This window comes from Oncorhynchus masou, chromosome 5 (genome assembly GCF_036934945.1).
Source record: "Oncorhynchus masou masou isolate Uvic2021 chromosome 5, UVic_Omas_1.1, whole genome shotgun sequence".
Classification (NCBI taxonomy): Eukaryota; Metazoa; Chordata; class Actinopteri; order Salmoniformes; family Salmonidae; genus Oncorhynchus; species Oncorhynchus masou.
Genome location: NC_088216.1, coordinates 58,055,145 through 58,081,977, shown reverse-complemented (window position 1 = coordinate 58,081,977; position 26,833 = coordinate 58,055,145). Strand labels below are relative to the sequence as shown.

The 26,833-nt window shown below is 43.5% G+C and overlaps 1 protein-coding gene across 2 annotated transcripts in view; it reads right to left on the bottom strand.

Annotated features, from left to right (window-relative positions):
• LOC135539946 (collagen alpha-1(VII) chain-like) overlaps positions 1-26,833 on the bottom strand; it is a 97,071-nt gene that overhangs the window by 54,740 nt on the left and 15,498 nt on the right. Inside the window, exons 2-27 of one of the 2 annotated variants that reach the window (XM_064966219.1) lie at positions 22,583-22,655; positions 22,246-22,426; positions 21,915-22,071; positions 21,601-21,694; positions 21,042-21,200; positions 20,760-20,917; positions 17,740-17,869; positions 17,107-17,226; positions 14,121-14,276; positions 11,627-11,746; positions 10,772-10,921; positions 8,750-8,861; positions 8,202-8,356; positions 7,944-8,069; positions 7,703-7,849; positions 7,192-7,314; positions 6,733-7,005; positions 5,083-5,226; positions 4,728-4,859; positions 2,375-2,521; positions 1,848-1,979; positions 1,570-1,716; positions 1,199-1,318; positions 894-1,043; positions 643-779; positions 419-545 (exon numbers count right to left, since the gene is read on the bottom strand). In XM_064966219.1, coding sequence (XP_064822291.1) covers positions 419-545; positions 643-779; positions 894-1,043; positions 1,199-1,318; positions 1,570-1,716; positions 1,848-1,979; positions 2,375-2,521; positions 4,728-4,859; positions 5,083-5,226; positions 6,733-7,005; positions 7,192-7,314; positions 7,703-7,849; positions 7,944-8,069; positions 8,202-8,356; positions 8,750-8,861; positions 10,772-10,921; positions 11,627-11,746; positions 14,121-14,276; positions 17,107-17,226; positions 17,740-17,869; positions 20,760-20,917; positions 21,042-21,200; positions 21,601-21,694; positions 21,915-22,071; positions 22,246-22,426; positions 22,583-22,652 — 3,667 coding nt within the window. In that variant the 5' untranslated portion in view covers positions 22,653-22,655. Of the gene's footprint in view, positions 1-418; positions 546-642; positions 780-893; positions 1,044-1,198; positions 1,319-1,569; positions 1,717-1,847; positions 1,980-2,374; positions 2,522-4,727; positions 4,860-5,082; positions 5,227-6,732; positions 7,006-7,191; positions 7,315-7,702; positions 7,850-7,943; positions 8,070-8,201; positions 8,357-8,749; positions 8,862-10,771; positions 10,922-11,626; positions 11,747-14,120; positions 14,277-17,106; positions 17,227-17,739; positions 17,870-20,759; positions 20,918-21,041; positions 21,201-21,600; positions 21,695-21,914; positions 22,072-22,245; positions 22,427-22,582; positions 22,656-26,833 lie in introns of those variants that run through there. The other variant, XM_064966218.1, reaches the window with a different exon arrangement.

The following is a 26,833-nucleotide window of genomic DNA, read 5'->3' as shown; positions in this document are numbered from 1 at the left end:
TATCTCTATTTTAAAGTAGTACGTTTTCTTCTTCTTTTGATGTTTGAAAAAAGTGTATAGCTAATATTGGTGATTTACTGCCACCTGCAGTGCTGGAGTCTTGAACCAAATGTTGTGTGTCATTCATTTATTGTGGCCACTAGATGGCAGTGATACAGCTTAAAACCATTTACAAACTAGGCAAACCAATTTGAAGAAGGCAATGCTCTGAGCATTGGCTGATCACTCCCAACCTATAGAAATCCCCACCAAGTTAACACTAAAATGGCAGAAGCCCTCAATGGTAATGTCCATGCAAAAACTGGTTATTTGAAGTAAGGATCTCTATACCTCTCAATGTTACATATACACATGCACAAGCATCCACACTCACACACAAACTCACACAAACACACAAGTACGTACAAAACACACACACCTATAGCATTCCCTGGGCCATCCTCAAAAGGCGTAGACAGGATCTCCTGAAGCAGCGTCTCACTGTTGCTATGGCGATTTAGCAGGAACCAGACCTTGGGTCGGGCGCTGTACACTACAATCCCCAGCTAGAGGATACAGAAAGAACATGCCACAGAATCACACAGAAGAAAACTAGCAGCCAAAACACACATATCACAGACGTCTGTATGTAATGTACATTACCTGTGAGTCCCGTTCTCCAATGGTGGTGAGGGAGCCAGCAGCGCTGGTCAGGAGGGAGAGCAGAGAATCAGCCAGGCTGGCCCGGTCCCTGGAAGCTGGAACCAGGAATACCACGTCGAGACGACCACCCACACACACTGAGGACAGAGACACAGAGAGAGGAGGGGTTGGAACATAATGGGCCAGTATGAGGACTAAGGAGAAGGGATGGAATGGAGTGACTGGTTAAAAAGAAGTGATATCAGTCTTACCAGTGCGTTCATCCACTGAGGTCTCAAGGCCCACCTCCCTCTGGAAGTTGGGCTGCAGGGTGAAGCGGTATCTCAGGCCCAGACGTAGCCCTGTCACCCTGTAGGAGCTGGATGACCCAGGCAGCGTGGTGGATTGACCCGGACCAGTATCTGGTTAGAGACCAAACACACACAGGCACCCACACAGACAAGTACATACACACACACAATCACACACAAACAACGATTAGCGATCAACCTTTCATTGTGGAACCTAGTCAATAAACTACCAAATGTGACCCCATTATGCAGTGTTTTTGTCTCACCTCTCTCCTCTTTCCAGCGCAGGATATATCCTGTGGCACCAGTCAGTGGAACCCAGCCTAACAACACAGAATTCTGGGTAACCTCTGCCACACGCAGACGTGTTACAGGCTGTAGGGGAGCTAAAGGAAGGAGAGGAGGAGTGAGTGATCAGTTAAGAGAGAGACAACCGTATGTGAGTGACTTCAGTAATCGTGTGATAGAGAACATTAAGAGGTTGTGACTATACAACAGTTAGAACCTATAGCCATAACCACAAAAACCTTGGGCTTTTATAAGGTTTGATCTTAGTCTGGTCACATGGCCAGGAAAACTCCAGTCCATAACTATAGTGAATGAAAGGAGAGGAGATGGTGTGGGCAGAGAAGCGTACCTGTGGAGGCTGTGATAGTGACAGCTTGACTCTCTCTGTCCCTGAAGATGGCAGCCAGCCTCATTGTGTAGCTCACCCCAGGCCGCAGACCATCCAGGTCAAACGAGGTTGCATCTCGACCTATCAGACGGCTCGATTCAGCCTCACCTGCATGGAACCAGTAGAGAATATTAGAAAATGTAAATAAATATGAAATTGCAAACATTTGTTTGGATGAGCATTTTATGTACGTATCTGTGTGTGTGTGTGTGTATGTGTATGTGTGTGTGTGTGTTTACCCAGGGCTGATCTCCAGTAGATGCGGTACCCTGTGACCCCAGCCATTCCTCTCCAGACCAGACGCAGCACCCTTGGGGTAGCCTCCAGAACCCTGACCCCCTCCACACGGTCCACAGCAACAGGTTCCCCAGCTACACACACACACACACACACACACACACACACACACACACACACACACACACACACACACACACACACACACACACACACACACACACAGAAAATGCACAATGAGCAAGGAAATACTGAGAAAATTGAAAGAGGGAATACAGTACAGAGCAGTACGCTTTCCAGTGAATTCAGCAAGTACACTGACATTCCAATTATCTTCAGTGCTTTTCAATGAGGACCATTTGGAATAGGAATTTAGTTTACTTTCTGATTTGACTGTAATTTACCCCAACCTTGCTACATAGTAATTCTGTAAAGTTGTACCTTCCAATGTTTTCATATCCATTCTAATCAAACAGAGGTACAATGTAACTACACAGTTTCTTTTCTTTAAGACTGTAGTGTAACTCACGTGTTGTGACTCTGACAGAGACTGGGGATCCCTCTCTGTTCTGAACCAGGGCCATGACCTGCACTTCATACTGAGCCCCTGGGTCCAGCTGCTCCAGGTCCACCGCTGTGAGGTCGCCACCTACCAGCTGGCTCCTCTCCTCCCCACCTATACCAAGACATAAGGGGTGGTGGTGAGTGGTCTGGCACAAAATGGATGCCATGTTTTATTAATACACAGCAAATTCTCCACTGTTAAATCAACAGTGATAGTGTGACATTTAACACTGGTCCAGTGTCTATACGGAGTGTTAAATTAACAGTGATAGTGTGACATTTAACACTGGTCCAGTGTCTATATGGAGTGTTAAATCAACAGTGATAGTGTGACATTTAACACTGGTCCAGTGTCTATACGGAGTGTTAAATCAACAGTGATAGTGTGACATTTAACACTGGTCCAGTGTCTATACTGTCATGTCTTATTATGTCTTGTTCCTGTTCTTTCTCTTCACTCTGTCTCTCTCTGCTGGTCTTATTAGGTTACCTTCTCTTTCTCTCCTTCTCCAGCTGTTCCTCATCTCCTCTAACTACCTCGTTCACACTTTCCCCACCTGTTCCCTTTTTCCCTCTGATTAGGTCTCTATTTCTCTCTCTGTTCCTGCTTCTTTCGGTGTCAGATTCTCGTTTGAGTTTCTCATGCCAGAAACAAGCTATCGTCTCGTTTGCTTCATCCTTGTCCTATCCTGTCGGAATCTGCCTGGCAGGTGCATCCTGTACTCAGCTAACTGTCTTTCGTCTGCACTGTGTCCAGTTCATCTGATGCTACGTGAGATCAGGTACCACTGTTCCTCTACGACCCACGCCTACCCAGAGCGACCTGCAGCCTGTCGCCGCTAACCCAGCTATTCTCCTCTGCTGCTAATAAGGGGACTCTCTTGTAAATTATCAGAGGGACTTTGTGTTTCATTTGTCGCCCTCTCTGCGGGTTGTCTATTTTTCCCATGATCTACATCTGAAGAGGATCTATGTCTTTTCTGTGTGCTCATTAAAGAACTCTGTTTTTGGTTAAACCGCTTTTGGGTCCTCACTCAAGTGCATAACATATACGGAGTGTTAAATTAACAGTGATAGTTTGACATTTAACACTGGTCCAGTGTCTATACGGAGTGTTAAATTAACAAACTGCTTAGGTTCAAGCCTTATTTACATATTTCCCAGAGTGCCTTGCCTTTCGAGTGAAGTGTAAAATTACCACCTATGACTGTATTTGTTAGTGACAAAGACATATGAGTTTATTGAGTTTATTTTTACAGGGACAGTGCACATTAATCAACGTTTCAGTAAAAGTGCCGGTTTTAGCCAGCCGGCTAATTTTCAACCGCAGTCCCTGGGCAGGTTATTAAAAACAATTACAATATAGACAATAGCAACATAGAACAAGCAAGATGTAGCTAACAGACAGAGCAACATAGAGCAAAAAGCAGCAAGACAAAATTCATAAAAGCAACAAAGTGTTTCCACACCTCACAAGCTACAGACAACAGACAACATGGAAAGCGGCAACACACAGCTAGGGACCATGTTCACAAATCTGATTGACCTTTAGCCATGTCTTCAAGCATTTTGTGAAAGTGTGATATGTGGTGCAGTTATGTGTGTCTGATGGCAGTGTATTCCAGACATAGGAAACTCTCACAGAGAATGCAGATATATCCATCCATTTTCATATATCCATCCATTTTCATATATCCATCCATTTTAATTTTCAGGCAATCCTAGTGAGATCCTAAATGAATATGAATATCATTAAAATGTAATTATTTACCACAATACAAAGCGTATGTCATAAAGTCTTAGACTCTTATGGGCTACCTAGAACAACCTTTCAGTAACGGATGCAACGTCTAAGTAACAGAAAAATGTATACTATTTATATTTAGTAACACAAGGTGAATTAGTCAATCAATGCACATACAAAAACATAGAAATTGAAAACAGCAATTCTAAAAATCAACCTGCATTAGAGGATGCTGGTAAATATGATAATGATGGGTGTGGTTTTGGTTTAACACTGGTTATTAACACCAACAGTGGGGTTATTTTACAACAATGAGTGTTAATTTAACACTTACATAGTTAATTTAACATCTGAATCAACACCAGAAATGTTACACAGAAAACTCAACACGAGGTAACACTGGCCAATTTTCTGTGTGTGTGTGTACATATATATATTTATGTTAAGTGTGGCTGGTGTGAATAGAGGTAATTCCTATATTATAATGAGCTATGGATAGTACACTATTTAATAATGAAACATCATGGGAATATCATTCACATTTTAAAAGAGTAAAGCTAATATAATCTCTCACCGTCAATTCGCTTCCAAGCCACACGATAGGCTGTCGCTCCCTGCACGCCCACCCATGTTACTCTGACGACCTCACCGCGGGACTCTTGGGCTTTGAGTGAAGTCACTGTTCCCACCACCAACTGGTCTGACTCTTGAGGACAGAGAAGTGGAAGAGATCAGTCACCAATTTACAAGCACTGTTCTATAGGATAGCACTCATTTAATTAATTCAATAAATGTTTAAATGTACTAAGTGAGGGATAAGTGAAGCTGTTACCATATTGTTGACAGTTAACCAACCCATTCAAATCTACTAGGGGTTATCAAGAAGAGAAGGGGTTATGGGTCAATTTGGTAATGGAGTGATAGAGTACCTGTTCTGGTGTTCAGGGAGGTGGGGTATCCTTCCCGAGACCCAATCAGTGAGGAGACTGAGACCCGGTAGGAGGAGTCTTCCTGAAGGCTGTCGATGGTGAAGGAAGTGACATCAGCGGCCACCGTGCGGGAGGACTCCACTCCTGTAGACAGATGGGGTCAGGCCATAAAGAATGATAGAGAAAGCATCCCTCAGCAAAAAAAGAAATGTCCTCTCACTGTCAACTGTGTTTATTTTCAGCAAACTTGACATGTGTAGATATTTGTATGAACATAACAACATTCAATAACTGAGACAAACTGAACAAGTTCCACAGACATGTGACTAACAGAAATGGAATAATGTGTCCCTGAACAAAGGGGGGTGGGGGTTAAAAGTAACAGTCAGTATCTGGTGTGGCCAACAGATGCATTAAGTACTGCAGTGCATCTCCTCCTCATGGACTGCACCAGATTTGCCAGTTCTTCCTGTGAGATGTTACCCCATTTTTCTACCAAGGCACCTGCAAGTTCCCAGACATTTCTGAGGAGAATGGCCCTAGCCCTCACCCTCCAATCCAACAGGTCCCAGACGTGCTCAATGGGATTGAGATCCGGGCTCTTCGGTGGCCATGGTAGAACACTGACATTCCTGTCTTCCAGGAAATCACGCACAGAATGAGCACTATGGCTGGTGGCATTGTCATGCTGGAGGGTCATGTCAGGATGAGCCTGCAGGAAGGGTACCACAGGAGGGAGGAGGATGTCTTCCCTGTAATGCACAGCGTTGAGATTGCCTGCAATGACAACAAGCTCGGTCCGATGATACTGTGACACACCGCCCCAGACCATGACGGACCCTCGACCTCCAAATCGATCTCGCTCCAGAGTATAGGCCTCGGTGTAATGCTCATTCCTTCGACGATAAACGCCAATCCGACCATCACCCCTGGTGAGACAAAACCGTGACTCGTCAGTGAAGAGCACTTTTTGCCAGTCCTGTCTGTTCCAGCGATGGTAGGTTTGTGCCCATAGGCGACGTTGTTGCTGGTGATGTCTGGTGAGGACCTGCCTTACAACAGGCCTACAAGCCCTCAGTCCAGCCTCTCTCAGCCTATTGCAGACAGTCTGAGCACTGATTGAGGGTTTGTGCTTTCCTGGTGTAACTCGAGCAGTTGTTGATGCCATCCTGTACCTGTCCCGGAGGTGTAATGTTCGGATGTACCGATCCTGTGCAGGTGTTGTTACACGTGGTCTACCACTGCGAGGACGATCAGCTGTCCATCCCGTCTCCCAGTAGCGCTGTCTTAGGCATCTCACAGTATGGACATTGCAATTTATTACTCTGGCCACATCTGCAGTCCTCATGCCTCCTTGTAAGCCACACACAGTTGACTACATTAAAATGGTGTAAGCCCTCAATGGCTCTGGCCATGCTAAAACAGCTTTTTGGCCACTAGAGTCCTCATCATTCTCTATGGGTCAGGCAACGAGGTGAATGCTACTGGGGATTGCTATTACTGTATTTCTAGACTACAGCAACTACTAGACAATCCCAATACAATGTGTTCTTTGAGCATTAATGTGCTTTGAGACCTAAGGTAAGGATCCTTAGGAATGTAATTTATACGTCAGATAACACCCATCTCACTTATCCTAACCACGCCTACCATTTCCACTGCGCCAGGTAATCTTGTAGCCAGTTGCCCTGGAGACTGGTGACCATCTAATGCGTATCCTCTGAGAGGTGACATCAATGATACGCAGGCCGCTAACCGTGCTTGAGCCATTGTTGCCATTGGTCCTGGCCGAGAGGGTGACCACCTCCCCGATACGTTGACCAATCACAGCCGCCACGCCCAGAACCACAGCTGTGTCTGGCTGCAGCCCCTCCACCGTGTAGGACGAGGCCTCTGGCCCCAGAACACGGGACTGCTCCGCATCTAGGAGAGATACACAATGTTAAAGACACACACTGGGACACTGCTCTATCTAAAAGAGAAGGTGAGAGAAAGTAACACATAAATATAAAATAGGGACTGCTGCTATAATTATGTTATCACAACATTGTATTTCTGAGGAGTAGTTTATCACAAAATCATTCCAAGCATAATTCAGCTGACACTTACTGTTGCCTTGTCTCCAAGTGACCCTGTACCCTGTCGCCCCGGAAACCTCTGTCCAGGCGATTCGGAGTCGCCGACCATTGGTGTTTGTCACACGCAGGTTTGTCACTCTCTCCAATGCTTGTTCTGAAATCACACATCAATAAGAACATTGCGGTTCAGTGCACCACCAAACTATTTCCCATGCTCAATATCAAACTTACATTTCCCATTTCAAAACATTTTGCCATTTCGTGACTACTAAACACAGCCCTCTTCTTTTATCTCTGTCTGTGCTTGCCTCAGCTCACCTCCCCTCAGTATCACTATTCACCACCTATTCACATTGACAATCAGCTGGCAGCCATTCATCACACAGCCACAGCAAAGCACTGTTTACCAAACTGGCAAACACCCTGCAGCCTTGAGCCAAGATCTGCACGCATTCAATCCATCCACATCCTCTCTCTCACAGGCTGGAGCATGCACTAGCATACAATCAGTGTGTGTGGGTGTATGTGTGTGTGTGTCTCACCTGCTTTGATGTAGACAGTGACTGGGTCCCCCTCACTGTCTCCCACCACAGCTGTCACGCTGACCCCATAAGACACGCCCTCTGTCAGACCCCTAAGGTCAAGGGTCGTCTGGCTTCCAGGGATACTGCGGGTTTCCTCTGTTTGCGCTGTAAGTACAGTGTTAAAACATATGTGAGATCCGGTCTAAAGTAGTGCACTATATAGGGAGAGAATAGAGCGTCATTTGAGATGTGCCCTTACCTTCAGTGTTGACCATGAGGATACGGTACTGCGTTGCCCCGGCTACCCCTGTCCATCCCAGTCGCACAGTGCTGCCCAGGTACTCTACCACTCGCAGGTTGGACACCCTCCCCACCGGCTGTTCCACTGTACACATGAGGGGGGGGGTCAGTAAAATGGTGAAACAAATAAGATACAAATAATAAGTGAAATATAGAAGTAAATATAAAATACAAAGGGGCTAAAACATAGTGGGTCGTGCCTGCCCCTATCTCTGACCTGTGGGAGAGGTGGAGACGGGGGTGGCCTCTTCTCGTCCCTCATACAGGGTGAACAAGGTGATGACATACTCAGTGCTGGGCTGCAGCCCTGACAGATCAGAAATAGTGGTGTTCCTGGAGAATGACTGACTCTGCATTCTGCCACCTGAGGAGAGAGAGACAGTAAGGCAGTTTGACGTTGACAGTCAGTCAGCGAGGGTACATCTATGTTTGTGTGCGTGGATCGGTGTACTCAATGTTGAGGGGTTAGAAAGTACATGAAACTTTCGCTTGTATGTGTGAGTGTACGTGTGTGTGCACACTTGTGTGGCGAACGCGCGTGTGTGTCCTTACGTGTGTATGCAAGCATGAGTGTGCGTGTGTGTGTGTGTGTGTGTGTGTGTGTGTGTGTGTGTGTGTGTGTGTGTGTGTGTGTGTGTGTGTGTGTGTGTGTGTGTGTGTGTGTGTGTGTGTGTGTGTGTGTGTGTGTGTGTGTGACCTTTTACTGACCTTCCTACTGATTAACAATATACAGTATATATATTAATTTTAAGTTTTTTAAATTGTTCCTGCCTCCACTCCAGGCGGTATCCCCTGGCAGACTGGATGAAGTTCCAGGTGAGGCGGATGGAGGAGGGCCCGGTGGTGGTTGCCCTCAGCACCTGCTGCTCCAGACGCTCTGCATGTGGGGAACAGAGACACAACCCAACCATGGGTCTTATCAACTGATATAACATGGTATGCCAGAATCTCTTAAAAACCCATTCAGGGTGATGGGGTCAAATTGGGGTCATGATAGGGGCTGCACCAAATGTTTGGTGTAATATAATAATTGACTATGCTTATGTTGTATTAATAGAAGGGGGGCTATGGGACCCCTCCTCCTCCACATTTATAGGGTCCTAGACTACTGATTAACAATATACAGTATATATTAATTTTAAGTTTTTTAAATTGTTCAAAAGTCTTTACTAAGTCTCTGCATATTATAAAGAAATGGTCTGAGAAATGTGTTAATTATTGCATGGGGTCTGTGAGAAAGCACTTCAAAGATAAACATAGAGCCCTGCAGGGGAGTAAAATAGATAAGGGGCTAGTCAGACATACTGTTATAAATCAACTTGGGGGAGTGGACATTTACTGCTGAGGCTTTAGAAAACATTGGAACTATTGTTTCTCTCTTGTAAGTTTGTATAGCTGTGTATGCATGGGCTTGGTCGGATGAGTAGCAGGTAATGACGTATGCAGTAACATCACTAGGGCTGGACTTTGGGCTTAATAAAATAACTTGGGACTTTTCCTATGGGGCAGAACTCAGGAGAGACATCAGTTGTATGTGTGATGTTTGATCTTTGACTTCTGTCTACAGCTGTATTTTGATTAAAATCGTTCTGATTTATAAGTGCACATTTTGAGTGTTCCTTATTTGATAAGTAAATAAAACGGAGCACAGAAAAACGGAACCAACAAGGGGATATTTAAGCAATAAGGCACAAGGGGGTGTGGTATATGGCCAACATACCACAGCTAAGGGCTGTTCTTACCGCAAACGCTCAAGTTGCCTTGCTATTATAAACTGGTTACCAACGTATTTAGAACAGTAAAAATAAATGTTTCATAATACCCGTGCTATAGCTGATATACCACGGCTTTCAGCCAATCAGCATTCAGGGCTCGAACCACCCAGTTTATAATCAGCTATTAGAGGGGATTTCAATTCATAATGCATCTTAGTTGGACTACCGGTACACTCATTTAGAACAACTCTTAGCTACACAAACATTGTGTGTTTCCCCTTCCATTTGAGATCAAAGATCCCAGAGAGGAGCATTAGGAGGCATCCTGTATTAAATAACTACAGTATGCTACCCCCTCCCTGATTATAATCCAGACCAATAAACATGATGATGACTCAGCTTTAACTCGAACACCACAAATACCTGTTAAGTGAAGACATCCCTCAAAAATGTGTCATACACAGGAAGCTGTATGTGTGTGTTTGTGTGTGTGTTTTCTGCACAGTATGCATGTGTGCAACAGATTTAACTTCCAAAAAAGGATAAACTGTAAATATTTAGTAAGCAGAATAATATCTTTATCTCTCTTCCTCTATTTTCTACTGCCTCTATTATCCTCCTTTACACTATGGTCTGTTGGACGCAGCAGAAATCTTTCATAAAGGCATTCTTTCATTAGCTAAAATGAACCACAAGTGGAAGTTACTGGGACAAAGACAGAGGCAAATAGAATGAGAGGAAAATAGAATGAGAGGAAAATAGAAAGAGAGGAAAATAGAATGAGAGGAAAATAGAACGAGAGGAAAATAGAGTGAGAGGAAAATAGAACGAGAGGAAAATAGAATGAGAGGAAAATAGAATGAGAGAGAGAGAGGAGGAGAGAGAGAGAGGAGGAGAGAGAGAGAGGAGGAGAGGGAAATCTGTTTGTGTTTCAGTGATCTCTCCAAATTTGCTTAACTTTGTAAAGTGCTTAGGAAGTTACTGAATCGTGTGTGTGGTGTGTTGTGTATGCGTGTTGTGTGTGTATGCATGTATGCCATGCATACATGGGTGTGTGTGTGTAGCTCTATACCTATCTTGAACCTGGTGGTAGCACCAGGACCCTCTGTGTTGCCTTCGTAGAGAGCGATGACAGTGACAATGTACTCAGTGTCTGGCTGCAGGTTCAACAGGGTGTGAGTCTCACTGTCACCAGCCACCTCCACAGATTCCACATCACGACCTGGGAGAGACACAGAGGCAGGGGGAGAGGAGAGAGGGATGGAGGGAGGGGAGACAGGAGAGGAGGGTGGGGGAAAGGAAAGGAGAGGAGAGAGGGGTGGGGGGAAGGAGAGAGGGGAGTGGGGAGAGGAGAGGGGGTGGGGGGAGAGGAGAGGAGAGATGAGTGGGTGGGGGAGAGGAGAGAGGAGTGGGGAGAAGGAGAGGGGGAGAGGGTGGGGGAGAGGAGAGATGGGTGGGTGGGTGGGTGGGGGGTGGGTGGGTGAGGGAGAGGGAGAGAGGGGGGAGAGGAGAGACGGGGGAGTGGAGAGAGGGGTGTGGGGAGAGGAGAGGGGGGAGAGGAGAGGGGGGAGAGAGGAGAGATGAGGGAGAGAGGAGAGATGGGGGAGAGGAGAGAGGGGGAGATGAGAGATGGGTGGGGGAGAGAAGAGGAGAGCAGAGGAGAGAAGTTAGAGGAAGGTATGGAGGGGTGAAAGAAAAGGACAGTTGTTGTGCACATATAAATTGTGTCACTGACTGCTCACTATTCAAAGTATTAACAGCCTTGCTGATTCTCTCATAAATTCCATTCTGTGTCACATCACTATAAATTTCTGAAGAACAACCTCTCTGTGTAAATATACATGTTAATAAGGTAAGTCTATACTGATTGGTGCATGGGTATACTGGCACATAATCTGCTGTCAAATGTCACTGTCTCTCTCCTTACCGGTGAATGGTCCCCAGACCAGTCTGTAGGCCCTGGCTCCACCCACTCCTCTCCACAACACCCGGACACTACGCTCTGACACAGTATCCACTGACAGCTGCTGGGCCGCTTCTAGACGCACTGCAAGACAGACATAACACGCACACGCAAACACACACAAAAATAGTTGTAAACACAGTACACATACTGAAATAGGGCACAGATGAACAATATATGAGAGCTTCAGACTTTTTATGTTTACTGCAGCGCAAATAGTCACCACCAGATGGAAGTATGACTTTCTAACAATTTGAAAGAATAGTGTCAGAGAAAGATGTGCAAAGCTCCTATCTGGCAATGACAACCTTTCTAATCATTGTTACCTTTCCACCTATGGTTCAAATAAAGTCATGAGGCCATGAGGCCAATCGGTATGGTTCACATGGCATGAAATCCATCCATCCAAAAACAGTTCCAAATTATTTCCTCTTAATTTAGCCTTCACATGACTGCCACAAGGCACTGTGCTAGCTGTAAGGTCAGGCTCAGGAGCATGACAACTGTAGAACTTCTGTTCTCCTCTTCCATTGACAAACAATGGCTCACAACAATGGCTCAAACTGTGTTTGACCAGATACAATGCTATTTCACAGGAAACAAATTGACAACAGAATTTCAGCATGCTTATAGGGAAGGACACTCAACAAGCACAGCACACAGCACACACAAATGACTGATGATTGGCTGAGAGAAATTGATCATAAAATGATTGTGGGGACTGTCTTGTTAGACTTCAGTGCAGCTTTTGACATTATCGATAATAGTCTGCTGCTGGAAAAACATATGTGTTATGGCTTTAGACCCCCTGCTATTATGTGGATAAAGAGTTACCTGTCTAACAGAACACAGAGGGTGTTCTTTAATGGAAACCTCTCAAATATAATCCAGTTAGAATCAGGAATTCCCCAGGGTAGCTGTTTAGGCCACTTGTTTTTTTCAATGTTTACTAATGACATGACACTGACTTTAAGTAAAGCTAATGTGTCTAAGTATGCGGATGACTCAACACTATACACATCAGCTACCACAGCGACTGAAATGACTGCAACACTCAACAAAGAGCTGCTGTTAGTTTCAGAGTGGGTGGCAAGGAATAAGTTAGCCCTATATATTTCTAAAACTAAAAGCATTGTATTTGGAACAAACCACTCACTAAACCCTAAACCTCAACAAAATCTATAATGTGGAAACTGAGAAAGTTGAGATGACTAGCACCCAGCCCTAGTATTCTGTGAACTCATGTTGATCCCGGTGGACGCTCTTGTGGAATTCTGTTTTTTGTTCTTGTTTATTTATTTTTTGAGTATCTTTTGAGGCTTTTTATGCTATACCTACCACCTTGTGGATTTACCTTTTTGTCTTGGAGGATTACCTTGTGGATTACCTTGTTCTTGTGGAATTCCTTTTGAGATTGTGGAGTTACATGTTTTCCTGAAGGACTTCACTTTTTACTTTATTAAATACACCGTCTCAAGTACTGCTGTGTCTGCCTCATCTTCTGGGTTCTGCCGACTATTCGTGGCTTAGTTGGTTAAGTGACTGTTTCTCACTCCGGAGACCCGGGTTCGTAACCGGGTCCTGACAGAGAAGTCTGTTTATAATAAAGCGATGCTCTGCCTTCTTAACAACACTATCAGCAAGGCAGGTCCTACAGGCCCTAGTTTTGTCGCACCTTGACTACTGTTCAGTCGTGTGGTCAGGTGCCACAAAAAGGACTTAGGAAAAATGCAATAGGCTCAGAACAGGGCAGCACGGCTGGCCCTTTGATGTACACAGAGAGCTAATATTAATAATATGCAAGTCAATCTCTCCTGTCTCACAGTGGAGGAGAGACTGACTTCATCACTACTTTTATTTATGAGAGGTATTGACATGTTGAATGCACCGAGCTGTCTGTCTAAACTACTGGCACACAGCTCGGACACCCATGCATACCCCACAAGACATGCCACAAGAGGTCTCTTCACAGTCCCCAAGTCCAGAACAGACTATGGGAGGTGCACAGTACTACATAGAGCCAGGACTACATGGAACGTTATTCCACATCAAGTAACTGACGCAAGCCGTAAAATTATATTTACAAAATAAGATTAAAAAAACACCTTATGGAACAGCGGGGACTGTGAAGCAACACAAACATTGGCACAGACACACACACACATGATAACATACGCACTATACATCCACATGGAGTTAGTACTGTAGATATGTGGTAGTGGTGGAGTAGGGGCCTGAGGGCACACAGTGTGTTGTGAAATCTGTGAATGTATTGTAATGTTTTAAAAATGGTATAAACTTTTGCTGGACCCCAGAAAGAGTAGGGATCCATGACAATGGGGATCCATAACAAATACAAATACACCAATAATGTGAAGTTCATGTTAAACAGAAGATGATATGATGCATCATGCAGTACTGAGTGAGGGTAATGGGAAAGAGGGTGTGGTGTACTTACATGTCCGTGAGGTGAGGGTGGCGGGGGAGGCAGAGTTTCGGGGGGACAGCGGGTAGAGGGTGAGGACGTACTCTGTGTCGGGCAGTAGCCTCTCCAGGGTGACAGAAGTAGAGTCTGCAGCCAGAGACTGCTCCAATAGCTGGGCCTTGGGCTGACCTGTCAATCAATCACAGCCAGCCATTCACAAGGGTTAGAGCAGGCAACAGGCAAGTAAATACACAGCTGACTATACACATCTTTAAATGCACATGCTTGTACTTGTAGTGTATGTGTATAATATGAGGAAGATCGAGAGCAGTCTGGAGAACTGTGTGTGTGTGTGTGTGTGTGTGTGTGTGTGTGTGTGTGTGTGTGTGTGTGTGTGTGTGTGTGTGTGTGTGTGTGTGTGTGTGTGTGTGTGTGTGTTGTGCAGAGATTGGCAGTATTTCTGTTAGTGAGAGGAAAATACGTATTTCAATTACTTTTGAGGATTTTGTCATATTTATGTCATTGGCCTAAACTACAATCCATATATTTTGTTCTTTATCATTTTTTTATAACAGTGACCCCTTTTCACCCTGCATTAGTATCAGAAGTCTGATGACACTATGGTGTGATAAGACTGTCTGCTAAATGACCAAAATGTAAATATGAAGACTTGCAAAGCATGCTTGGTCATTGAGCACACTCTTATCCAGAGCGACTTACAGTCAGTGCATACTGCATTCAACTAAAGTAGATAAACAACCACATATCACAGTCATAGCATGCGGAATGTTTTTTGTTACCATTACTGAGAATGTTGTTGTAGTCCTTGCAAAAATTTAGAAAATACAAAATACCTGTATTTTAGTTTGATACATTGGTCTTTAGAGTATCTTGTATTTGTAACAAGACACATCAAAATGTATGTTTTGCCCATCTCTGTGGGTGTGTGTGTACTGGGTGCATGAATTAGGGCCTGCAGTTGCTTGCTCCTACTCAAAGAATGTCTCCCCCATGTGAAAACTAGGTAAATTACAACAGTACTAGGCTGCATTCAAAACAAATCTCCCGCCTTATCGCATCCCATTTCCCTGTAACGGTGCGTTTTGATGGGGTTAAGAATTAACATAACATCAGGAGAAAGGACCAGACTTGAATGCAACAATTTGACTAGTTGCCCTCAACGCAGCTACTTACTAACTCAACAAACACCAACTGCTACTAACTGCCAATCAGCTTCCACGTCTGTTGCAACGTTTTAACTAGTAGACGTGACCGCAGCTCCTCAACATCATCAGTTGCAACTCATTGCTAATCAGCCTCCACACATGTCCTCACTCTCTGTGATCACCACTGCCACCCTACTTAAACCTCACCAAACTAAGATTCCTCCTCTATGTTGTGCAGTGCATGTCGCTTTCTACGTCGCTGTGTGGTACGAGCCTTATCAAGTGTCTCTTAGGTTCTTCCTGGGGGGGTTGCCATCACCACAGCAGCCTAACTACCATGGCGGATGATGTCTACCTGTCCTAGGCTTCATCCAGCTCATTCTCATCCCTTCCTGAATCCTTCTTGCATCCATTAAATTTTTTCCCATAAATATTCTAAAACCATTTCAATGTCTGCTCCTTTAACTCGTAAAACCAGAGTCCGTGCCTCCTCTTGACAACGCTTTGCTTGAAATGTTCATAAACTAGTGAAGAGCTCAACTTTTTCTGGCGCTAGCATTGTTCTAGCCGCTCACAATCCCCCAAACATTTCTCTGCATGCCCTTGTTGAAAATGAATGAGGGCAGAAATTCTCCTGCTGAATTCCTTGTTGGTAAATACCCTGCGTAACATGGTGGAGACTCGCGCTTGAGCCGTTTAGCACACCGGCTTCAAACGGCTATAAAAACATCTTTTTTATTATTGAAAATATATTTCACAGCGATTTCGATGGTACAAAGGAATGATTTCCTACACTATTCAGTGATATTTTTTTCTGAAATTGAGTGAACAGTGTAGAATTTTAGCAACCAGGAAATGACAGAGCGATGTTTACACTGTCATTTAGTGGAAACGGCCAGTCACAAATTCGAAACAGATTTCCCTTTTTGACAACAGAAGCCCTTTGTTGTAAAATAGAAAATCTGAATTTTAGAATGCGATTTTGCATGTGTCCAAATATTTTTTGGGGGGGAGAAATATTATGAAACACTATCATTCCACTATTACTAGATATATTATGGAAATTGTGTGTAGCACCCTTAAAGAATACACACTGACCTAATTTAAAACAAACACGCAAGAGTGCCAATCTGTCCTCCTAAACGTTCTCCATGTGAGACTGGTACTCCTGCCACACCCTGACTCAGGGATGGAGCTGCCACGCTGAGTTATGTTGTGTGCGTATGGTGGTAGTTCCTCTGGGGCACGTCACACCACGCACCTCAACACACCCCATAAATAGATCTATCTTACATAACACACCCTTTCCCCGTATAGAATTGCAGACACATTCAATCCCTACTACACACCTGAAGTTTCCCTATGTCTCTCCTGCATAGTTTTTAACGTCTCTGTAAAAGTGTATGTGATATTTGTGGTAATGATTGGGTAATACAGCTCTTCGTTGCCAGGCAGGGAGCGACGGAGGGCGGTATAAGTTGAGACGTCGTATCTCCACCATAGGACTGCATACTACCCTGCTGTCCTTAAAACTACACACAGATTTACATTTCTCAACTTGCCACATGTAGGTTTTTATCCCCATCCCTCCCTCTCTCCCCCTTTTCTGTGTCTGTTACACTCTCACCTGCAAAGAAAAGATGTAAGGAGTTTAGTGTTTTGTAACATGAAAGCATGTATTTCTCCTTCATCTGTGAACAATCAATCAAATGTATGTTATAAAGCCATGTTTACATCAGCAGTTGTCACAAAGAATGGGAGTATGCTTGACTGAGCAGTAGTCGGAGTATAGGTGTGTCTGTGTGAGTGTGAGCATGAGTGTGTGTGTTTGTACATGCGTGCACGTGTCTCACCTCGGGGACCATAGGTGAGTCGGTAGCCCTGGAACTGTGAGGTGGGAGCGTCCCAGGTCAGAGAGAGGGAGAAGAAACCAGCCTGGACCAGACGAAGACCGGACACCCCCGGTAGCGAGTCTGAGAAACAAGGGGTGGAGAGGGAGGGATGAGAGGCAGATGAGACATACTTGTGTTCTACGAGGATGGTTTGGCTTCACATTGGAGAGTGACACATTGAGGAGAAACGCGAGAGAACTTGTTAGTGCCTAAAGAAAGACAGATGTGGAGAGAGGAGATGATATGACATGTCATTGAGAGGTACGAAAGACTGTGTTGGTATGGTATCCAGAACTCATCTAAAATATACATAGGTTGAAAGTAAAGATAAAGCTCCATTCATAAAGTGGTCTTGCTTCTTCCTGTCATTCCCATATCCTCCCCTTCCACACCCGTCTGTCAAATGGAATTGAAATGCATTGACATTTTACTCTCTCCTTCTCTTCTCCAGGCTTCACCCCCCTCTTCCCCTCTGCATCTTTCCGTGTGTACTCACTGATTCGTGCATTGGTTTCTAATTATCTCAGCTTCTCCCCTCCCCCTCCCTCCCTCCCTCCATCTGCTGCCTCTGTCCCACCCTCTCTGTGAACTCACTGGTTCTTGCCTTGGCGGACACAGGCTCTCCCACACTGTTGGGATACTGGGCGATGACCGTCACCAGGTAGTCTGTCCCTGACTTCAGCTCTCTAGCCACAAAGCTCCTCTGACTTGCAGACACCGTCTCCTGCAGGGGGGAGAAGGAGGGCTTAGAACACGAGACAGAGGTGCTCTGTTCTGCTCCCCTGAGGGGCTGCAGCGTCATCTGAAATGAAGAGACTGGTTTCTACCTGAAAAACTAGGCGTGTGTGCACTTTCAAGCCAAACATGATCACAAAGAAAAGAAAAAAAAGCAGCAGGATTGCAGAACTTGAGGATTGCACTTGTGCACCCCTGACATATGCATATATGTAAGCTGACATACAAAGCTACTGCTGTAAATGGGTCTTCAATGTAATAACATAGCAACAGGTTTTGTCAAACCCTTTGCCTGGGGTAAATGTTTCCTTTAATCTATGTCATTTCTCATTATGGTCATGAGTAGGGTTTCAAAGGGAGGGTATACTACTGGAAACATTCTAAGTTTACCAATAAACTACCAGAATTTTGGTAACTTTAAAGGATTTTATGTATTTATCACAAGACATCTAGTGGCCCTTTTGGGTTCTTCAGATTATCAAAAGTGTAATTACCTCAGGCTCTCCGTGTGGCCTCATCATTTACATTTAAGTCATTTAGCAGACGCTCTTATCCAGAGCGACTTACAAATTGGTGAATTCACCTTCTGACATCACATCAAATATATAAAATATTAAAATAAGATGATTTAAAAAAGAAAAGAATGACAAAGCTGTAAAACATTATACTAAATATAAACCATCAACTTAGTGAATACCATTGGTGTTCAATCTGAGGGATTCAGTATGAAATCTATTTATTTATTATACTACTGTATGTCAATATCTCTTTGTTGTTGTAAATGTTTTGGCACCAAACTGGTGGCAGTTGTGAAAAAAGTCAAAGTTGGAAGAGTTGCAGAGTTAATTACAAATAATGCAATTGTTGATTAGATGCTTTTTTTTATTCATTAGGCAATTTTCTCTTGAACCATATGGTCTATCCACTAGAAACTCATGAACCATATGGTCTATCCTCTAGAAACTCATGAACCATGTGGTGAATCCACTAGAAACTCATGAACCATATGGTCTATCCACTAGAAACTCATGAACCATATGGTCTATCCACTAGAAACTCATGAACCATATGGTCTATCCTCTAGAAACTCATGAACCATATGGTCTATCCTCTAGAAACTCGTGAACCATATGGTCTATCCACTAGAAACTCATGAACCATATGGTCTATCCACTAGAAACTATCACTGAAACTCATAACCATATGGTCTATCCACTAGAAACTCATATGAACCATATGGTCTATCCACTAGAAACTCATGAACCATATGAAACTATCATGAACCATATGGTCTATCCTCTAAACTATCCTCTAGAAACTCGTGAACCATATGGTCTATCCAAGAAACTCATGAACCATATGGTCTATCCTCTAGAAACTCATGAACCATGTGGTGAATCCACTAGAAACTCATGAACCATATGGTCTATCCACTAGAAACTCATGAACCATATGGTCTATCCACTAGAAACTCATGAACCATATGGTCTATCCTCTAGAAACTCGTGAACCATATGGTCTATCCTCTAGAAACTCGTGAACCATATGGTCTATCCACTAGAAACTCATGAACCATATGGTCTATCCACTAGAAACTCATGAACCATATGGTCTATCCACTAGAAACTCATGAACCATATGGTCTATCCTCTAGAAACTCATGAACCATATGGTCTATCCACTAGAAACTCATTGACCATATGGTCTATCCTCTAGAAACTCGTGAACCACATGGTCTATCCACTAGAAACTCATGAACCATATGGTCTATCCTCTAGAAACTCATGAACCATGTGGTGAATCCACTAGAAACTCATGAACCATATGGTCTATCCACTAGAAACTCATGAACCATATGGTCTATCCACTAGAAACTCATGAACCATATGGTCTATCCTCTAGAAACTCGTGAACCATATGGTCTATCCTCTAGAAACTCGTGAACCATATGGTCTATCCACTAGAAACTCATGAACCATATGGTCTATCCACTAGAAAATCATGAACCATATGGTCTATCCTCTAGAAACTCATGAACCATATGGTCTATCCACTAGAAACTCATGAACCATATGGTCTATCCACTAGAAACTCATGAACCATGTGGTCTATCCTCTAGAAACTCATGAACCATATGGTCTATCCACTAGAAACTCATGAACCATATGGTCTATCCTCTAGAAACTCATGAACCATATGGTCTATCCACTAGAAACTCATTGACCATATGGTCTATCCTCTAGAAACTCGTGAACCATATGGTCTATCCACTAGAAACTCATGAACCATATGGTCTATCCACTAGAAACTCATTGACCATATGGTCTATCCTCTAGAAACTCATGAACCATATGGTCTATCCACTAGAAACTCATTGACCATATGGTCTATCCACTAGAAACTCATGACCCATATGGAAACAGATACAGTATAACAAATTAATGCTATACATGAATAAAAAATTAAAAAATAGATTGTATAAATGACCAACATTACCAGAGATGACCTGTTAATCACCAGAATTACAGAGGATTCTGGTAACTTTGGTAAATTACCAGTAGCTTTGCAACCCTAGTCATGATTGCCAAAACACACACCCAGTCAGAGGTGGAATTTCACTCTTTTCCTGCCAATGTTTAATCTGCACAGACACAGAAATTCAATTAAACTCCAGATCCACCCATTGAAACATGTTCCTACTCAACCCAATCCCTCTCTCTCTGCCTGTCTGCCATGTAATCAGGCTCCCTGGCTGCACCCACTCCCAGAACTGCAATGAGCCATTAGAATCTGGGTCACGTCTACAGTATGAGCTGCTGCCCATCCCCTGAGTCAGGAATGAACACCACACCCCCCACCACCCAACCAGCAATGCCCACCTGGCGCAGCTCCGCTGTGATTGGCTGGCCAAGGCCAGAGAGAGGTGTGTACTGCACCACATAGCCAGTCACAGGCCCCCCTGCTGGAGTCCACCGGAACCTGAGCGAATCAGAGGTCTGGCTTGAGAACTGGAGGTTAGAGGGACCAGAGAAGGCATCTGCAAAAAAAAGAGAGAAAGTGGAGGAGAGGTAAGACAATGAAAGGGAGATAAATATAGAGAGGGGATGTTTATAGTGTAATAGACTGTAATGTATTGTACGGAGCTGTGTGTGTGTATTTACCATCGCTAGCGTACACTCCACCAGAGCTGGAACAAACACGCGGGCCCACCAGGGAGAGCAGTGTGTTAAGCAACTTAAAGTCCCCCACAAAGAATGTGTAGTCTCTCTGAGGAGGAGTGGCTATCAGAGCCAACTCAGTCTGGTCTGCACTCTTTATACCTGACAGAGACAAAAACAACCAGTTAAATACTGTACACACCCAAACTATCAAGATATACAGCCTGAGGCTTGTGGTCGGGTTTAATGAGTCAATTTGGCATTTGGCAGACGGTGTCGGAACATCAGGTCTTGGACCAACAGGTTCTACCTCCAGGCCATAAGACTGCGGAACAGTTAAACCTAGCTATATACCTGCACAGACCTTCTATTCGCCTACTTCTTTTCTATATTTCTTGTTAATATTTCGATTTTGTCATCTGACTTTGATATTTTCATATTGATATTTCTACTAGACTGTTCCGGAGCGCTTGCTAGTAAGCATTTCACTGTACTGTTTACGCCTGCTGTATCCTGTGCATGTGACAAATAAACTTTGATTTGAATGTCTTCCCAAACCTACCCACTGCAAACATCTCCACTCCCAGACTCCGTAGCTTCTGAGCTGGGTCGCTTACACTGTCTTGAGACTTCCCATCTGTGATCAGTATACAGACCTGCATATATATATATGAGAGAGAGAGAGAGAGAGAGAGAGAGAGAGAGAGAGAGAGAGAGAGAGAGAGAGAGAGAGAGAGAGAGAGAGAGAGAGAGAGAGAGAGAGAGAGAGAGAGAGAGAGAGAGAGAGAGAGAGAGAGAGAGAGAGAGAAATATGTCATGGTCTGTCACAGGATAAAATATAGTCTGTCTTTCAGCCCACTCTATCCCCCCTCAAACCTTTGAGACGTTCCGGATGGAAGTGGGGTTGAAGAAGTTGTCAGCGACAAATTTGAGGCCAGCACCGGTGCGAGTGTTGCCTCCCTTATAGTTGAGGTTCTCCACAGCGCTGACCAGCTCTGTGCCATTCAGGTATGTGGTGAAGGTGAACTCCACTCTGAACGGGAAAAACACACAACAATAAACAACTTAATTACCTGGGAAAAACCATACACTATTATTATGGCAGTAAGAAAGAAAGAGAGGAAGAGACAAGAATGGAGAGTCAAGTGTTATAGATAGATATTGTCACTAGAAACAAACATAACAGACAAAACTCTCAGTCTCTGACCTTGAGGTGTCGCTGTACTGCACAGCGCCGAAGCGGATCCCTGATTGGCCCACGGAGCTGGTGAAGGGCTTGACGATACCGGCCATGAAGCCCTTGACCTGCAGGAAGTTGGCCCTGCCGATACTGGACGAGCCATCTATCAGGAACACTATGTCTGCTGGTCCAACATTATTACACCTGCCTGAGAAGAGGTGCATTAGTGAGTCTCTGTATCTTAGCTCTGGGAGTCGTGGGCTGGAGTAGGCTAGTATGATGATGCAAGTAGAGAGAATTAGTGCAGAGGCATAGTATGACAGAATAGATAGCTGTTTTACTGTAGGCAGAGGGGTCAATTTACCTTGGGCTTCAGCCTGGTGCACTGAGGACAGCAGGAACGCCAGGGGGAAAACCCAGCACCACATCTTCATAACCTGCACACAGGCGCACACAACCGTTACAAAATACACATTCACATCTACACTGTAGACACACATCTACACTGAGTTGTAAAATATACACATAAACACAGCCTGAGTGTGGTCTGCCTCACAGCTGTCCCACAGTCTATCCTCAATAAGTCAGTGAGGCCTCGCTGAGGGTCACAGAGTTGAGGGACACATCACTCTACAGCCTGCCTTGCATCCCCCTCACTTCCCTACAAGGACCTCACCATATCACAGGTCAATGGAGCTAACTAACTAACATTCAGTGAAGAAAGACTACTCACATTGAACACCAATATCACAACAACAAAAAACTCCTGGCCTTAGTCTGAGGCCTTAGTCAGGAGGAAAAGGATACAACTTATTATTTATTTGGGAATTTTTTAACCAAGCTATTAAGCACAGGCCTCAGACGATTAGCTAGTGATCACTGTTCAGAGCCATCTCTTATTTATCATGCAATACCTTGCCTCATGCAATACCTTGCCTCATGCAATACCTTGCATCATCCAATGGTTTAGGATCTGGCAATAGGGTCTGTTTCTTTCCGCGACATGGCTGTTCAGGCAAGGTGATGCACAACAGAAGTAGGGGTGGGCATTTGAAAGTATTTCACTATTCAAATAATATAATGATTAGTCTAAAAATAAATAACTACAATTCTCTACTCTATTGCCCAATCAGAATAATGCAAAATGCCACAACAGGGTGCTATTCCAGTAGTATTTGGCTAACAGGAGCTTAGGCTAACATCAACAGTGAAAGAGTCTGATATTTCACCATCATAGAACTAATTCTGTTTTTTTATAGTTTTCTGTTGAGTGTTTAGCATTGATCTGTGTCAGGTCTTCTGGACCCTCTGTTGGTGTGTGCCTATAGGTTAATTCCTATTTGAAGAGGTGAAAATAGCGTACCGCAGTTAGGTCTGACCGGAGGGCTAAATGCTCTATGATAGTAAAATTCCTTTTCATGTAAAACCCATCCCATAACCCATGATAGAAAATGAGCTTCAACATTAAAACAATCAGTTATCAACATCCTCAGAACTGTAGGTTACATTTACAGTGCACAATGGACGGTCAAAGACGTGACATCTGAAGCAGAGTAGCTTAATGTGCCGTATAAACACTACATTCTAAAGTTTGCTGTTTTATTCAATTAAGCATTTAAAATGTTATGGTATATCGTTCTGTGTAACAATATAACATGGACAATTTCATTTAAACAAAGCTTTTTCATTATTAAAAATGTGCCTTAAAATATATATCCACTAATGGATAGCCTACTCTCATAAGTGTTTAAACACTAACGTCTGTTCGGAAATCCGTATTTTCGATTAACCATGACCATCCCCAGAGATCTACCATAGTGACATCTGCTGGTCAATAAATAGCAGCGTGTGAATACCAGACGAAAGCTTTTTATTTGTTGATTAAAACTCCATGGAGCATTGGTAAGCCATTATCTGAAGTAGCCTAGAATCAGTTGGAATACCAGGTTCTCATCTTACATCATGCATCCCTTTTTCGCCTTCTAGTTTAATATTTTTCAAAAAACAGAATCTATGGCATTATTTAGGATGCTTTTTAAGACAGAAGCTTATACTATACTAAATAAAAACCAATTATTTGAACAACAGTGCAGAAAGTGTGGTTTCACATTTTAAAAAACCTAAATAGTGTGTATTTTTAATGGGATTCACCCTCACGTCCCTGAATATTCCATAGTTCCCTACTCTGCTAAACTACCGGTCAGGTGAAACAGTTTGTACAAAATCCTAACTCGATTTGTATGTACAGTGTTCAGTAGGGGTCGGTGTTTGAAAGCAGCTTGGAATCGAAAGAAAGCACCGGAACCACGGCAAAATCATTGGGATCTCGCATTTTCCAACACACGGTTTGAAATGTGATCAAACTAAGCTTCGGAAGTCATTACTTCTGATAAAGTGATACACACATCGGCACACTGCTTCGAAGTTAGTTGCTTAGCGATTTCGAGACATGCCTCGGAGCTCCGGTATCAAATGTAACATCACTAGAATCCAGCCAGAGTGAGGATATCCAACATGTTTTGTTATTTTTTATATAACCCACAAACTGCATTCAGAATGACTGCCAGACTGGGACAACTACGAAATGAAACGACCTAAACTGGAAAAAAACATTTCAGTAACAGGTGCAAAAGTCCAAGTAACAGATTGGATTGGTTTAGAAAGATGTATGTTATTAATATTTGAATAGCATGAGATTAATTCTAAAAATCAATAGATTAGGCTAGGAAATATGACAATGATGGGCGTGGTTTTGGTTTAACACTGGTAATTAACACCAGCACTGGGGTTATTTTACACCAACAAATGTTAATTTAACACTTACATAGTTAATTTAACACCTGACTCTACACTAGAAATGTTACACTGAAAACTCAACACTAGGTAATACTGGCCAATTTGCAGTGCAGATTTTGGCGAGAGTGAAACCTCTCACTTCGCAATCCTTCAACAGAAGAGCGACTACAGATAACAACCAGATGCTACTTTGGTACAAGTCGTACCAACAGGGACCACTTCAAACCTGCCATGGGTTAAGAGAGGGAAAAAGCCATGTTCTGTTCTGATACCATAACAAACGTAGACCTTCATAATCATAACTACTGTAGGCTATACAGATTCCAAACCTTTGAATTAAATACAGTTGAAGTCGGAAGTTTACATACACTTAGGTTGGAGTCAATAAAACTCATTTTTCAACCACTCCACAATTTCTTGTTAACAAACAATAGTTATGGCAAGTCGGTTAGGACATCTACTTTGTGCATGACACAAGTAATTTTCCTACAATTGTTTATAGAGAGATTATTTCACTTATTATTCGCTGTATCACAATTCCAGTGGGTCAGAGGTTTACATACAGTAAGTTGACTGTGCCTTTAAACAGCATGGAAAATTCCAGAACATGATGTCATGGCTTTAGAAGCTTCTGACATCATTTGAGTCAATTGGAGGTGTACCTGTGGATGTATTTCAAGGCCTACCTTCAAACTCGGTGGCTCTTTGCTTGACATCATGGGAAAATCAAAAGAAATCAGCCAAGACCTCAGGAAAAAAATTGGAGACCTCCACAAGTCTGGTTCATCCTTGGGAGAAATTTCCAAATGCATGCCTGAAGGTACATTAATCTGTTCAAACAATAGTATGCAAGTATAAACATCATGGGACCACGCAGCCATCATACCGCTCAGGAAGGAGAAGCGTTCTGTCTCCTAGAGATGAACGTACTTTGGTGCGAAAAGTGCAAATCAATTCCAGAACAACAGTAAAGGACCTTGTGAAGATGCTGGAGGAAACAGGTACAAAAGTATCTGTATCCACAGTAAAAATGAGTCCTATATCGACATAACCTGAAAGGCCGCTCAGCAAGGAAGAAGCCACTGCTCCAAAACCGCATTAAAAAAGTCAGACTATGGTTTGCAACTGCACATGGGGACAAAGATCGTACTTTTTGGAGAAATGTCCTCTGGTCTGATGAAACAAAAATATAAATGTTTGGCCATAATGACCATTGTTATGTTTGGAGGGAAAATGGGGAGGCTTGCAAGCTGAAGAACACCATCCCAACAGGGGTGGCAGCATCATGTTGTGGGAGTGCTTTGCTGCAGGAGGGACTGGTGTACTTCACAAAATACATACCATCATGGGAAAGGAAAAGTATGTGGATATATTGAAGCAACATCTCAAGATATCAGTCAGGAAGTTAAAGCTTGGTCGCAAATGGGTCTTCCAAATGGACAATGACCCCAAGCATACTTCCAAAGCTGTGGCAGAATGGCTTAAGGACAACAAAGTCAAGGTCTTGGAGTGGCTATCACAAAGCCCTGACCTCAATCCTATAGACAATTTGTGGGCAGAACTGAAAAAGCGTGTGCAAGCAAGGAGGCCTACAAACCTGACTCAGTTACACCAGCTCTGTCAGGAGGAATGGGCCAAAATTCACCCAATTTATTGTGAGAAGCTTGTGGAAGGCTAACCGAAACGTTTGACCCAAGTTAAACAGTTTAAATGCAATGCTACCAAATACGAATTAAGTGTATGTAAACTTCTGACCCACTGGGAATGTGATGAAAGAAATAAAAGCTGAAATAAATAATTCTCTCTACTATTATTCTGA